This window comes from Monomorium pharaonis, chromosome 1 (assembly GCF_013373865.1).
Source record: "Monomorium pharaonis isolate MP-MQ-018 chromosome 1, ASM1337386v2, whole genome shotgun sequence".
NCBI classification, from domain to species: Eukaryota; Metazoa; Arthropoda; class Insecta; order Hymenoptera; family Formicidae; genus Monomorium; species Monomorium pharaonis.
In genome coordinates this window covers 35,675,667-35,692,655 of record NC_050467.1, presented here as the reverse complement: position 1 = coordinate 35,692,655, position 16,989 = coordinate 35,675,667, and the positions used below count along the sequence as shown (strand labels likewise).

At 30.1% G+C, this 16,989-nt stretch overlaps 1 protein-coding gene and 1 long non-coding RNA gene across 4 annotated transcripts in view; one reads left to right on the top strand and one right to left on the bottom strand.

Annotated features, from left to right (window-relative positions):
* Positions 1–398: 398 nt before the first annotated feature.
* LOC105829997 lies at positions 399–5,508 on the bottom strand. 2 transcript variants are annotated; one of them, XR_003626084.2, is made up of 3 exons: positions 2,979–5,508; positions 1,668–2,742; positions 399–1,595 (listed from the first exon to the last, which is right to left on the bottom strand). It is a non-coding gene; the product is annotated as an uncharacterized LOC105829997 (long non-coding RNA). The 2 variants fall into 2 exon arrangements; XR_003626082.2 differs by having other exon boundaries at positions 399–1,767; positions 1,928–2,742.
* A 2,236-nt stretch (positions 5,509–7,744) lies between these two features.
* Positions 7,745–16,989, top strand: part of LOC105836852 (phospholipase DDHD1) — a 28,023-nt gene continuing 18,778 nt past the window's right edge. Inside the window, exon 1 of one of the 2 annotated variants that reach the window (XM_036284572.1) lies at positions 7,745–9,429. In XM_036284572.1, the coding sequence (XP_036140465.1) occupies positions 9,351–9,429 (79 nt within the window). In that variant the 5' untranslated portion in view covers positions 7,745–9,350. The remainder of the gene's footprint in view (positions 9,430–16,989) is intronic. The other variant, XM_036284568.1, reaches the window with a different exon arrangement.

Here is a 16,989-nt window from a genome sequence, read left to right as displayed (position 1 = left end):
TTGTATTCATTGGCCAACATTTGAGGAAGCACAAATTATAAGTAGATTTATACAGAACAAATGTAACTTTCCAGGCGTAATTGGAGCTATGGGATACACATTACAATCGCAGTTCTAAAAGAAAATGCACTTGCTTACATCAATCGGAAAAGACACTATACAGCTGCAGGAATGAATATTATGAAATATAATTATATTTTTTATAATTTCCTTTAAATTAAACTTTAAAAAATATATGTTTCTTCAGAACTTTTTTAAAACGAATATAAAATAACTGTTAAAAATGAAGTTTTACAATAACGTTTAAATATTAATGTTTAAAAATTAATTCAAAACAGAAAGGACATCATTTAAAAGTTAAAAATTCACAAATAATTTTTATTTATAAAAGTTAACAGTTTTATTTTAGAGAAAAGCATAAAACACTCAGTAAACATCGGGCATCTCGTTTACAGGTAGTCTGCAACAAAAAAAAGAAAATTTATTCACTGCTATGCTGAAATGCCAGGATCGGTGCACGACATGAGAATGTTTAAATATTCTGGAATACAACAAAAATGTAACAATAATTATTTTGACAACGATAATTACCTCATAGGCTCCAACTTACACTCTGCAAAAATTTGTGATGCCATACAAGGACAATGGGCATTTAACAGCAGAATGATTGTGGAACGGTCTACAGGTGTATTAAAAGGACGATGGAGATATATGCTGGACAAACTGCCAATGCGAAGAACAGACCTTATACCATATTATATAATATTTGTTGTGTTCTCCATAATATCTGTCTCACGAAAGAAGATGAGATTGAATACCCAGTTATCTTCCTAGACGACCCAGAGGAAGATCCCGGGCCTTTGGAAGTTATTCCAGAACAACAGCAACAAGGAGTCATCAGAAGAGAACAAATAAAAAATTATCTTACTATCCTAAGAAATAACTGAATTAATACAAAGTTTGATTTTCAATTAATTGTTTAATGGAATAAATTGTTAATTAATTGTTCAAGAATTAATGGTTTAATAATTAATTTTTAATTAATTATTACACTGGTAAGTAACAAATTAATATACATTTTATGCATGTACTTATTAATCACTGTTTATGTTTACTTATGTATATATTGCTATTAATCACTCTTCTTTGCGGTTTATACTTCTTAAAAATTAGAAAAGTAAAACTTTTAAACTATATTACGTTATAGTATATTTTTATAGAAAGTTAATACTAGTAGTATTAAATTAGCCAATGATTAATTACTTATTTTGAGTATTAAAAGCAATGTTTTTAATGCTTTTAATACTCAAAATAAGTAATTAATCACTGGCCAATTTAGTACTGCCAGGATAAAATTTCTATAAGGGTAGTATAACAAAATCTTTGGAAAATAAAGTCTAAATACACATATAATGAAGTGTTGAGGAACATAACATTATTGATTTCTTTTTAACACATTTTCTTTTGAATCTCTCTCAAAATATCAAGTTTTTTATTTTTATATTTTCTATCCTTCTCTAACTTTTGTTTTTTTAATTGCAAAATATTTTTCATATAATCATTCTTGTCATATTTAGTGCAACGTTTTAGGTCTTCTGCAAAAAGTTTTATGTTAATTTTGTCTTTGAGTTATTCATCTTTTCTAAGTAGAGAAAAATATTAGTAACCTGAAATTTATATTTTCTGATCCACGTGTAGACCAAGAGGCGTGCTGTAGTCAACAGTAGGTTGTATCCATGGCGATTTAGAGAATATTTATTGCAAAGTCTAAAAAGAAATAAAAATAAGCGCGAAAAAATGATTCAAAGCAATTGCATAAAGTATTCCAACGAACATCTGATGATAAAACGAGACAAGTACCACCTTCTTGTTTATATTTAGATGCTGAAAAATGTGTATATTTAAAGTATTTTATTATTTTTTTCACCTTTTCTTTCAGTTCTGGCACGTCGATATCTTTTGCTAATAAATGCAAAATATGCGCTGAACAACCGTATGTTATTATATCTGGCATATCTATTTCCTCATATTGTGAAAGTTGACTTCGCATTTTTGCCATATTACTTGCGTTGTCAGTTACAAAACTTTTAATAAAACAACGAAATTTTTGGCAACTTTTTATTTGCTTTGACAGCTAATTTTAATATGTAATCTGCAGTGTGCTTGTTGTCAGCAGTATCTATTGTATCTATCAAATGAATATTTCCTTCTAATACGTCGGTTATTGAGATGCAAACTATTGGCTCGACATGAAGATTACTCCAGCCCTTCATCGCCATATATCTTATCTTTAAAATTTTTTTCTACACTTTGTTTTATGGAAATAAAAACATTTTCTAATAATTCATTAGCAATTTGATGGCGACTTGGCGGTTTGTACCCTGGACGTAACAAATCAACCATTTTTTTAAATTTTTTATGTTCCACAAGCCGAAACAATGAATTTGTACTATATATAAACTTTGCTATCTGTAAATCAATAAATTTTTTCTAAATTTGTTGTTTTTATTACAAAAGAATGTAAATTTTTGCTTGATATTCCTGATTTTAATGAAGTCGTTAATATTGAGTTTGTTGAACATGATGTTTGCGGTTGCGAGACAGTTCCAAAGAGATTAACTGTTTTGCTTCGTTCACTTTGAATGTTAAATTCAGTGCTGGTGACGCTGGTTTCAGAAGATTCGTTAACAGTTTCATCAGTTTCAATATTATCATTCAAGTTTTCATTATTTATTGGAGGATCTGTAAAAAAAATATTTGCTAAAATAGGTATACTTATTTTTTATAATAAAAAAAAGAGAATACGTGTAGTATAATAGTATCATCAAAAAAATATTTATTACTACATAAATATTGTATATGGTAACGAAGAAATAATAATTTCTAGTAGCAAATAGCAAATATTAAAAATGTCATAAAATAATAATAATTATTTAATTTTATAATATAATGTGTTCATGTACTGTTTTCTTTTGTACCCTCATTATATGTAATGTCGTCAATGTCGATCTCTTCGTACAATTTATCTTTATTTAAGACATTGCACTTATTTATGTGCATCTTCATACGTGCTACTAAAGAACACATTTCTTTTTCACAGTGTTTACACTTCGCTCTCAATGGTTTATTATCACCTTTAATTCTTATAAAATGTTGCTAAACCGCATCCTGTCGTCTTCCGCCCATATTTCTTTATTTTTACACGTAGATCTTTGAAAATAATGTATAAATGTCGCATGTAGGAAAACTTTCATACTACGCTCCCAACTGCGCTCTGCGTGCTGTGTTTATGCTACGTGTAAAACGTGTTTAGACACGTTTTCACTGTGTCGACATCTGACGTACAACATCCGAATTGTGTCGTACATGTTTAAAAATATGTTTAAAAGATGTTTAAAACTAAAAAAATACGTTTTTAGTTTAAAAAAACGTAATGTTTTGTTGTTTTTCTTTTTAAACATGTTTTTTAGCAACCTTGCGTATACGTCCCATCAGACACAAAGGTTATTTTGTAAGTTTAAAATTTTAATTGCATATTTTACGAATATTTGATTGAGAAATACCTTTATGTCTGTCATGTATGATTAGCTTCTGATTTTTAATCATTTTCTCTTATACCGTTACATTACGACGGTACTGATACTTTGATAACTAATTCAATATTTTTAATATATGTTTACAGTATTTTAAAGCACAAAATAAGCAGAAAATTTTGATGTAGTTGTTTTTTTGTTTATGCATTTTTTTATTAGTGAGGGTGCTAGCGTCACATAGACTGGCATTCATATTTTTGTTCTTAATTTCCTGCAAACAGGTAGGAGCAAAAAATTAAGGACTAGAGAAAAAAATTAGCAAATAATTAGCAGAAAATTATACCTTTTTTTTTAGTGGTAGGAGTGCTAGGTTTACTAAGGTAAAAACATTTCAGTCAAAGTTTATAGACTATTAAGAAGAAAATGTGATGAAAATATATAGTTGACCTTGAATGACATCGACAAAATCATTTCAATCTCAATTTTTAATTTGATACGGATTTTAAAATTGTCTTAAGAATCTCCATATACATTACTCAACAAAATGACATACCTGAAACTACAAAAGAAGTGAAATCATAGCAAAATTACCTTTTTTAAAAAAAAGTACAAAAAAGCGCCAAGTACCCCAATAAAATAATACGTAATGTCCGCGTTAATGCTACGTGGATCAACATCGTGAAATCCTCGTGAATATTCGAGTGGACATTTGCTTAAAAACGGTACTAGAATCTATGTGAATGCGATCATAGATTTGACGTAGAAACCACGTAAAAATTCTATAAATTTTAGAAACTTCTTCATAACATAACGTATTCTCTAAATTTCTTGGAGTAAAACGTTACTCCAAAAGAATGGAATTTTACTTTAAGCGATAGTAAAATACAGTTATTCAAAATGGAGTGACATCTCACTTTTTATAAGAATGAATTTTTCGCTCGATAAGTGATCCTTTATTTAACCAGAGTGAAGATCAATTTTCTTGTAGCGGATTGTTCACTTAATTAAAATGAGTAAATCATAAAAGTATTATGTGGCGGTTCTCTTCCAAATCGGGCAGGAAGCTAATTACTGCTTGTCTTAATCGTGCTGCAAGTGGTCTTTATATAGCGCATTGGGTGCACCTTACTCCTAAGAGAGTTACGCCGCCTGACGGCGCCGTGCACTAACTGGCGGACGAGCGCGCGGCGTTTCTCGAAATATCCATGTAAATTCCCTATAAATATTTCTTAATATCCACAAAAAATCTAATATATATTTCGAAGATAAAAGAATTCGATGCAATGATGAAAAAAGAACGTTGCATTCACGTGGATAACTTATAGAAAAACCTGCATCCATGTAAATCACATAGATTACACATGGATGTCACGTAACTGTCTTATTGGGATATACGCGCGCAAAAAACGCTCTCAAAAATGTATTCTTGTACAAAACAACTTAGATTTGACACTACAAAATAAGAGTATTAAATTTTTTTGCCTACAAAAATAATGATATTAAGAAAATGCGCCAACCATAAAAATGGATGTTTATACGAAATAGAACATCTACTTTTTATTATTATTCTTTGGCTGGCATTCACAGTTTGGTTTTTTGTTAAGCCCGCATCAGACTAAAGATTGATATTGGGATTTTCTATTTCGTATAAACATCCATTTTTATGGTCGGCGCATTTTTTTTCACATTATTACTTATGTAAAGAAAAAACGTAATACTCTCACTTTATAATATCAAATCTAAATTGTTTTGTACAGGAATACATTTTTGAGGGCGTTTTTTGCGCGCGTATATTTGACACTTTTTGTACCTTTTTAAAATTTTTTTTCACCTCAAACACCATACTGGATTGTAAATACCCTATTCCTTCCCAAGCGTTTTGTATTGAATAAATGGACTAAAATCAATATTGTGCTATATCTCTTAATTTTTTTATGATGAAAATGATATAATTCACAATAATATTAAATAACATTAAATAAATTTAATTTAAATTAGTTTAAACAAAATAAAGTTTGAAAAAATCATAAAAATGAGTTTTTTTTATTTATCGTATTTTCAATAAAGAAATAAGAAGAAAGAAAGAAAAGATTAAAAAGTATTAGGTGATGATAATAATAATGCACAGTAATGTCTATGTACGTAAATATGTATTTGCGTATACACAAGTGTGTGCGTGCGTGCGTGCGTGCGTGCGTGCGTGCGTGCGTGCGTGCGTGCGTGCGTGCGTGCGTGCGTGCGTGCGTGCGTGCGTGCGTGCGTGCGTGCGTGCGTGCGTGCGTGCGTGTGTGTGAAGTTAAACAAAAAACAATAGCTTTAAGAAAAGAAAAAATGGATAAAGACAATCAATTTTTTTATTTTACTATAAAATTGTAAAAAATATTTTTTAAATATGTAATCATAATTAAAATAAAAAAAAATATTAAAATACTTTCAAGAGGCACTCATCACACACTGATAGAAAAGAATACCTAACTCAAATAAATATTCATTCAAATAGTACCAATAACATTTTAGAGAAAATTTTATAGAATAATATTTATTTCAAATAAGAAATATTTTCTTAATTATAGAAAGTATTACTTGTTTTAAATAAGTATTATTGATTTTCAATAAAATATGTTATTGTTGCTATTCGAATAAATATTTATTTGAGTTAAGCGTTCTTTTCTGCAGCATATTGTCTTGTGGTATTCACACACAGGTACGTTTTGTAGCTCGCACAAACGCAGCCATAATACTTCTCTTTCTAGTGAGTGGTCATCCGAACGAAATGTAAACACGAAAAAAAGTATTTTGTATGGCGATATCCGAAGGAAATGTATACACAAACGTCAGACTGGGGTATAAACCTTCCCCTTCCAATTTACGTTTGTACTGCTTCGAAGCTAATGACGTTTTGATACCAGTTAGTATTCCTCTTCATTCCTAAAACTTTAAATTGAATTATGTCGGTCGGTGTCCCGAGTCGATCCCTTCATTTGCTAAATTAGAAGATAAATTCAAATTTGCGCTGAGTTATAAAACTGCCCCGGTATAACTAGGGTTAATAAACCCATGGTTTTTTTTTTAACATATAATTGTAATACAATAAAATAAAAACACTGCGCGGATAATTTGTGCAACTTTCATATGGAATCCACGTTATATCAATAATCTAATCTATTGGATTTAACTATCGTTGAGTAGATGTCCACTCGAATATTCACGTGGATCCCACATCGCTGATCCACGTAGCGACAACGTGAATTTCACGTGCTTTTTGTCAAGATATACTCGTTGAGATATAGGGAGCATAAAAGCTCCAAAAATATTTCTTTTTGAATGTTAATAAATTTCTAAATATTAATTTTGATACAGTAGTAAACCATAAATTGCACTGTTAAAACTTTTGTTTAATATTATCTGGGAACACAATTTTGTTGACTCATCTTCTTAAGACATTTTATTATTATTTTATTAGAACATGAAAAATCTCATAACCTTTGATCCATTTTTTGTTCTATTAATTATATGTGATTTTTAATTAAAACTAGAAACAGGTTTCATGTGTCGATGATGCTGCTATTGCTATTACTTCGTTTCTGCTATCACAGTACGATTGCAAATATCCTAGGTTTCTAATTACATTTTGTTGATTTATTATAATGTCAAATATTATTTTAGTTTATTTTTTATTGAAATCCAATTTTTTATATACAATGTTTGAATTTTTGTTTTCTTTGTGGTGGTGAGTTTTGACATATTTTTGTTGCATTTCTTTTAACATTAGCTAAAACAACAAATTGCATTTGATCACCAGGTTTTCTCAACACAATATCTATTATAAATGTGTGCAAGGCATGTTCTCGACACAGATTTGACTACTGAATTAAAATTATCTAAACTAAAAACATCCTCTTCAGAACGTATCAAGACGATTTGGACGCCGCGATTTTGTCACGTCTATTCACAGATCGCAAATTGTATGAATGGAATATGATAAACAGTTTGGTTATAAGAAATGGAGTATAATTGATTGTCACAATACAAACAATTATAAAGAGCTCGTTAATGCTAAGCAAAAATAATACAATAAACAGGTCAATATATTGAGTCAAAACAAAATTTCCCTAATACGTTATAATTTATTAAATAAACATTATATAATTATAAACGCGACTAATAACACTGTGTCGAAAAATGTTCAATTTTGAAACGTTTCGACTATACTTAGTCCTTTTCAGTCTTAATAAATTACCAATATATGTGAACTTAAACATAAATGAAATAATGGACACGAAAATATAATTAAACAGTTAAAACAGGTGACCATAAAACAGCGCATTTCGTATTAAATGTGTTATAATAAGTAAAAATGTGAACCAATAAGTAATACAATTAAACGAATAATAAAATGAAAAATAATGAAAATTTTTTTTCGTGGGATTTCATATTAAATTAAATCTATTACGGTTTTCATATTAAATTAAATCTATAAGATGAAAACGATGAAAAACGTGTAATGAATAACATAAACTGATATTGTAGAAAACTGTAAATTTATATATGTTGATCACAGATCTTAGGAACACAACATTAAAATCAGCAACAATACACAGGGTATTTGACAAAGCGCTAAAGACTAGTGTAACGTTCGGTAGTCAGAGGCAGATAATTGATTGTAGTCGACAAAACTGACAAGTTTTATTATAAAACTACTACGTTTCGGCCCTCGGTTCGGACCCTTTTCAAGTAGGATACAGTTGATTTTAGTAATTACACGTTGTCCGTGTGTAAAATTACATAGAACTAAGAGGATATAAAATAATGCATAGTCAAATTTTCGAGGATGTTATTTGTGGACGGCTTAAGCACAACTGAGTTTTGGTTATAGTCCCAACAATTATACAACAGAGTATCGCGAAGAGGGTATAGTCATTCAAATCGTTTCTCCCCATATCCCCTCACCCACTTATTCACTCATTTTACTGTCGTACAGTTGTCTTCCTCCCCCCCTGTGCACGTGCGCTCTGTGGCACAAATCTGTGCCGCATAGCGAGAGAGTACGTATACTAATATACGTCACTGTGCGTCATCGCGTGCACGCTGCCTTGCGCGCGGCGCTACGCACCGCATCAGCTGGTCGCGATCGCATCATCGGCCCCCCGTGGCGAGCAACAGCAAGGTGTGTGAGTCGACACGACGAAAAGTCGTGGGCGGAAAGCTGCATTGCACAAGGCACGCGAGCGAGCGTGAAATGCGCGCGATGTGAAATATATGTATATGTATAATATACACACGCGATGGCCGAGTATCGTCGAGTCAAATCGGAGAGAATACCGTGAGCAGCTTTGCCGTTTGTTGTCATCGTGGCTCGCATCGCTCCGCGTCGCGTCGCGTCACACGTCATACGGAGACCGCGCGCACGAACTACGCGGCTCATGATAGCGAGTGGGACTCTACTCTCGCATCCAAGGACGACCACCGGTCGGACACCGAAGCTGCAATTCGCGAAACAGGCGAGAACCGACAAAGCTTTCCTCTCTCTCTGGCGCGCGCGCGCGCGCGCGCACGTTCTCGTTCTCGCTCTCTACGTTCGGGCATGCCTTGCGCTCGTGCAAAGTTCATCCCCGCCGGCAGTTCGTCAGCGCGATAGCGCGCGAGGGTGACGGGAGAAGACCGCGATAAGAGTCGGCGTCCGTCGTATTCTCGCGATCGCCGCTCACGCGCGACAACGACGACGATCCATCGCTGTCTGTTGAATTCACGAGATTCGAGCGCGAGTGTCCAAGTTCCTCCGAGATAGTGGAACTCGCCCGAGACTCACGGCGGGATATGTCCAGCAGTCTGAGCGAGTTCGACCCGTTCAGCGAGACGCCGATGGAGGTGCCTGTGGAACGAGAGCTCTGTGAAGGTACGAGAAGACGCGATATCTTGCAATTTTTCACGTGACACAACCAAACGTTAATTCTTCTTCGAATTCCCCAAATGGATATCCGACCCAAGTAGAGGATCACAGTACCACAATTTACAAACGTTAGTTGTAGAGCATTATCATGTATTGTAGCTATTGTTTGATACGCCGTCGCATTGTTATCTCGCGCTTACTGCGAGTACATACTCGAGAGATTTTTTCACTAGGAGATCCTTGAAAACTTGAGTAAACTTACACAATGAATCGAATACATAAAGTTTTGTTAGGTCTCGTTAATTTTTCAACTTTCTAATTTATTCTGATTTTTCGATAGATTTAATATTATTTTTACCTTAACACAAAAATTCAAAATTAGGTTGTAAAATGTTTTAGGCCGGTATTCATAGTCATCTTAAATATAAGATCGTCGTGGTTTCAGATATTTTGTAGCCAATTAAATAATCTGTACAGTATTTAAAAATGAACTTTAAGACGATCTTAAATATAAGAACGGCTGTGAAAATACCGGCAATAGTTGATTCTTGAATTATCTTAAGAATTTTCTTCAAATATCAACTAATCATAAGTCGGTATTTAATCGAATCTTATTTCAAGATTGTCTCAAGTAATGTCTTAAGATGCTAATACGGTTCTGTGATTGGTTGATAACATTTTAATACAGTACTTAAGATGATCTTAAATATAAGACTCGACTATGAATATCAGCCTCCTACAATAGCAATCGTACAATCATAGGGTAAGATCGTAGAGTCATATCGGTACTCGTTGGAAAGATTGCAAAGTAGTCGTTGTCGTAGTTGCGCAAATTGATCAAATTCCTATTCCTGCGACTGTGACTGCGACTTTATGACAAGCCAATCATATCTAAGGACAGAACAAAGCTTAACCTAACCTAACCTGACCTAACCTAACCTAACCCCAACAAGTCACAAGCGATCAAAAATCACGTGCATTTTACCTATGTAGAAAGTGTTTATATTGCGACTGTGCTTCCGCCTAGGCGACTTAAAACTACCACTTATTTCCGACTTTACGACTGCTATTGTAGAAGAGGTTTAATTATGACGATTTTAAGACTCGATTATATGAACACTGACCACTAAAGGCATTTGAACAAAGGTCATTCTTAAGGGCCGTACCATTATACAACAGCATAATTGCAATTATAATGTATCATTGCAGTTGCGTGTCTATTTCTACTAATATCAATTAACTTTAATCCCACAAACAGGGTTGTTATGTTTTAAACATTACATAAATTTAAACACAATACGCTTAATGAAAATAATAAGTGCTGTAAGCTGTAAAAATTGACCAATTATAGTTAAAAATGAAAAAAATAATTGAATATGAACTGCGAAAATTTTCTACCACTATTAAAAATTTATAGTTCACGTTACGTATATTATTGATTTTTAGTACTGACAGTGAACACGGCCATAATTGTAGATTAAACTTTAAGCCTCAAGCCTGTATTAATTATAGTATCATATTATAAATTGCGAATCTAACGTTCAACATAATGGTATAATACTAGGTAATACTGAATTTTTACATATAGAAATAAAATTGAATCTTAAAATAATTGTAATATATAAAACTTAAATGTGTGGTTAAAACGGTTTTTTTGTTTTAAACGTGATTCTTTTTCATGCTGTTTGAAATATCTCTCGAGTATTAAAAACATATTTTAAACAAAAAAAAACGGAATGTTTAATTACAAAAACAATTTTGACCAACTCTGCTCACAAGAAAACCTCGCTAAGTGTGAAATTCTAATTTTGATGAAACTTTGTGTACATTACGTAGGATACGTAAATAGATAAATTTTTAAAATACATATTAAATGCGGTTAAAAAATGATTCAAAGAGGTAAAACTATTTTTCGTGATTAAAGAAACTTATTTTGCCTTTTTTCGATATATTTCGTAAACTAATAAATATCAAAAAAGTTTCATACCGAAGTTTTACAATAAAAATATCTCTATTTAACTATGGTATTTATTTTTTGAAGAAAAAAAATTTTTTTATATTTTGTTTAATTTACAAGATATATTAAAAATCTCTTTAACTTCGCAGGATTGTTTCACCCCTTTAAATCATTTTTTATTTGTAACTGATATTTATTAAATTTACCAATTTATGTATCCTCTCTATATATGTACAAAAAATTTCATCAAAATCCGAATTTAATACTTGGCAAGAATTTTTTTCTTGTCACAGTTCGACTTTCTCTTTTATTATTATTTAATTATCTCTTTAATTATTATTTTTTATTCTTTATATATAGGATAAATAAGAAAAATCGAAAATTTAAATTAATTTACATTGCTAGAAATAAAAAAAAAACGACTGTACCTTACAATACTTCATAACTACTTACAATTATGTTTACGCTATTGTACAATGACCTTGAGGTCTCTTTTAACTCGATTTTTTGTTATGTGGACTCTAAATATAATAACGCATATTTTCCAAAAATAATTTACAAAAATTAGAGCAAGGATGGTGAAATAATTTATGTAAACATTTTTTTTATTAGGTCAGAGCAAAAGTCTTGACACTTTTTGACATTCTTGCTAAAGAGATTCTTCAGTAATTTCACGTAAGAATTTGATCAAATTTTAAAAATAAGAGTTTATGATTAATATGTGAACATTTTTAATTAATTTTTCAAACTTCTTTGAGGGTATACTTTTTTTTAAATAATTTTTTCAAACAGTTTAATAATTTTCATAAAAATGACAATAATTTTTAATAATTTTATTGCAAATAAAGTATAAGAAAAATAGAAAACTCATATAAAAGAATGAAAGAACATTTTACAAAATTAAAAAAGAAAGTTTTATCGTATAATAATAATATAATTTATACCGCATAATTTTCCTGTAAGAAATAAAATGAATTATAGGTTAGGTTAGATTAGGTTACACAATTTTTGTTAAATATGACGTTATGCTAGAGAAAATGCGACAACACTTGTTATTACATTTAAGTTGCTATTATAAGCAATTTTTTTTTAATTTTTTATATCAATATTTATCAATATTATCATATTTATAAAAAAAAGGATTTTTAAAAAATAAATTAATAATTTTGTTTTTGCTAAATTAAAAAAAAGTTATATAAAGATAACAATGTCAAAAACTTCTTTGTTAAAAAAAATATATATATAAGTTATATACTTTGCACTTTTTTTAAGTTGAAGAACCTTAAAATTAAAGTTATAATGGCTGAACATGTCCTTATATCTGAATATTTAGACATGAACTTTTATTAATCTTGAATGTGTTTTTTGTATTTTATAGTTTTTTTTTGTTATATTTTTTTGTAATATTAAAATTTGATTGTAATATTTTAATATATTCTAAGACATTTTTATAAGGCAGGGGTTACTTTTAATATTATAAAAATTAAAAATAAAAATTCTCTAAATTAGAGTTCTCTGAATTAGATGAAAATCAAATTTGCACCAATTTTCACTATCATTTTTGTAATCAGCAAAATACGTAAGTAAACACAGTTTCAAAAAAATCGGAGGTATGAGCTTTTCAAAAGTGCACCCATATTGATAATGTTCTTGAAACTTTTTATAAGGGAATACTGGAAACAGATTTGTTTAACCGATTAAATGTGATAATTTTTGTTACAAAACTACGTCTTATTACTTTTATAAATTTGAAAATTCTTTTCCAGAATAAAAGCATATGCATTACTAGAAGTATAAATTATGGAATTTAAACGGAAAGAAATTATAATTTATGGTATTTTTATTATATCTTATTTGTTAGTAAAAAATAACATGCGGAACTATCATGTATAACAATATTTGTTTCACATAATAGATCTGCAGTTAGTATTCACGAAATTTGAAATTTTAGGTACATATGACAGGAACAAACAATGCAAAGTTTTTAAAGTTAAACTTTGATACCTAACTGAGACGAAATTGTTTTACAAAAATTTAGACATACATGAAATTTCGAAAAGTAGAATCAGATGAAAATTTTCTTTTCGTCTTTGATATAAAGTCTAATTCACACAGATTGATATTGGTCACGTGTACTTTAATACTGGAAAAAATTTTCCAGATCTATAAAAGAAATACATACGAAATCTTAATATAATGTGCACTAATAATTTCGTATTATTTACTTCGATCAAATTTTAACATTATTCCAGAGGCATCTCTTTAAAAGGATTATCTCTTTGGAGGTTTGGAAGCAGAAAAAATAATCATTTCTGTAAATTTTTTATGGTGAAACAATTACTGCTATTAATTTCCAATTTACACAGATATTTTACTTATACATTAAACAATATCTATAAATTTTTATACGAAAAAATATTAACAGATCAAGGTCAAGAAACTTATTATAGTCAGTGATGATTAGTAATAATTATATTTAGTGATTATAATTAGTGATAATTCAATTGTCTTAAAAGTCGAACCAACTAGCAATTTTATTGAATCAATTAATTACGTCCCACTATGTTTCGATTTCTGCTTTAGATCTTTTTCAAGTGATAAATTATAAGATATAAAATATACGATAAATGAATGTTCATTAGTTGACATTCTGCCAAAATTCCGTTTATTAGAAAAACAACGTTTCGATCCTTGATTTAAATTCTCTTCAGGTTTCCATTACAAAATGTGCACATTGAACAAACATAACCGCTCAATAAGTTCGGACCAACGAAATATAAACCAATGTTCCACAATAGCAGTACATTTAAAGTTAAAACAATAAATTAAATTTTGAAAGTGTGAACAATCAAGAATATCTATATAAATGTAACATAAAACAAATAAGAACTTACATGTCAAAAGTCAATCAATAAATTATAAATTGAAATGTGGTCAAGTAATAAAATATGTCAAAAAAAGACTAAAATCATATCAAGCATGCACGAAGGTAGCAAATGGATTGGAGATCCAAACATAGGTTTAAAAAGATATGTATAGAAAGTAAACATTAAGCAGTCTTGATAATTCTGTTATATAGCGTGTTCAAACTTATTAGTATCTTTCTGTTTTTTTTTTTAATGAAAAACATCTTAGCGATCTCCTTTTTTCTTCTATTTTTCTCACAATATAATACTTGCGAAAATTGTCAATCAAAGTCATGGTTTTCTATAATTCTAACTATTGAATGTTCATATTCTTTTTTACATCGTTCCTATGTTCTTTAATGTGTATCTCTAATTGATCTTTTTGTTTGCCAATGCAGAATGCATCACACCATTATGCTTCAAGTAATAGACAACATCAGTTCTCTTAGATATGTCTAATTTACCCTTGCCCTTTTGTATGACAATGTCTAGTTTTTTTGGAACATTAAAAAGTGTATTAATTCTAATTTTTTTTCAAATGGTGACTAATATTAATACCATCACTGATACCTTTTATGCATGGTAACGTCAAACATCTTTTGTGTCAAACTCAACGTTTTCAGTTGTCACACTATTGCTAAAGGAATTTTTATGCCTATTATATTTTTATGCATATAAAAAAGGACTTTTTAGCTCTTTAATTCATCTATTAACATACTTATTAATGACGTCGTTCGGAAAACAGTTACTCTTTAAAATATTTTTTACTAACGTGATGTTTGTTTGGTGAAATTTTTTATTAGATAATAACACTGTTCTGTCTCAACTAAATTTATTATGGCGTTAGTTTTATATCGCATTGGATAGCTCGAAAAATAGTTCACATGTCTGCCTGAAAACGTGGGTTTACGATATCAATTTGTTATCAAATTGTTATTATCCCGAATGACAAGAGTATTTAAAAATCAAGAATAAACAATTTTGTAGTCGACAAACTGGCAATTCTTTATTAAAGTTTTTGCTCACAACGTTTCGACCATGAGATTTGTTCATTTTTAAGTGTAAATTACAAAAATAAAAAATTGCCAGCTAAAAATTGGTGTGTGTGTGTGTGTGTGTGTGTGTGTGTGTGTGTGTGTGTGTGTGTGTGTGTGTGTGTGTGTGTGTGTGTGTGTGTGTGTGTGTGTGTGTGTGTGTGTGTGTGTGTGTGTGTGTGTGTGTGTGTGTGTGTGATCTGCAGATATTCTACACGACTTTCTTTTTTCCGAAAATCTTAAATTTCGTTTTTTTGACTTATTAATTTATATTATTCTGCCACTTTATTTGATAAATTTACGTATAAAACTAATCTCCCTTTTCTTTAAGAATAAGTTAAACTGTTAAATCTAAATGACATTTATAGAACTCAAATTATATTGGTAAATCTAAAAAATACTTTAATTTAAAAGAAACTTATTAAAAACTTATTTAATTTATTCTAAAAATAATTTATTTTTTTATTATTTATTCATGGTACTTTGTATATGAATAAAATAATTATTCAAAAAATTTGTATCTATTGACTATATAGAAGGTCATGCATGAACTTCCTTAAATTGTTAAAAAAAACATTTTTTTTTAATTGTTTTTTAGTTCCACTGTATAGAGAAAATAGTTGTATTTATAATAATATTCCAAAATCTCATATCCTTGCGTTGCATTGTTTTTTCTGCCAATAAATTTGAAAAAAGCACGATTTGAGAAAAATGCTTTTAAAGTTTCAATAAAAATATTTGTTTTTTGGAAAGGGAGGGATGTGTTTGTTTCTCAGCGATTCATAGACCATAAAAGAATATACCTTTTTCATAAAAATCGTCAAACTGAGTTGGTTTTTTTTCATTCCGTTGCTTGACATCAACAAAGTCATATCTTCACACGTCTAATTATAATGGACAGTTTATCTCTTTCCGTCTTTTTATTTTAATAACAGTTATTTCCTAATTGACCATTAGTTAAAGCTTTTACATTTTTACATTCGTTTTTACGCCTTGAGAAAATGACGTAACTTGCGACTACAGACAATCTTTTGCGTTTTTATATTTTGTACTGAAGAGGGGTCGAAATGTAAGATGAAACGTTTATGTACTCGATGTACATATTTTCAATTGCGTTTGCGTTACAACGCGTTTAACATCACCTAAAATAAAGTTTTTGCATACGAATATCTAGTGTGGACTCTTATTGGCAATATTCTCCCTAACTTATTTGATTTGTTATTATTGTCTTTATTAGGTTAAATTTTTTACATTTACAGACCGCCAAGCCAAGCGCTCTTTATCCAACACGTCAGCGACTGCCTTGCATGTTGTACCAATTTGTATCCTCATTGTGGTCATTACTTTTAAAATAGGATAATATCTCTCTTTAAATATAATAGACATTCAAAAATGTTACTATTTCCAATTATTTTGAAGTTACAACAAAGATGTCAACTTTGGTTTGCTTTGATCTAGTAAAGATGGGGAGCTTGGAATTCTAAATACATTTGCAAAACGTTTGCTAACGGGCCCAACAGCGATACTTCAATTGCAATCGAACTAAGTATATTATTCGTCAGGCGGGTTTGACCACTCAAAACCTTAAAATTAGATTGTTCCAATCACTGTAATTTCGAAAAATGTAAGGGATTACATTTATACTTTCAGAAAGTATTCTCGAATAGTC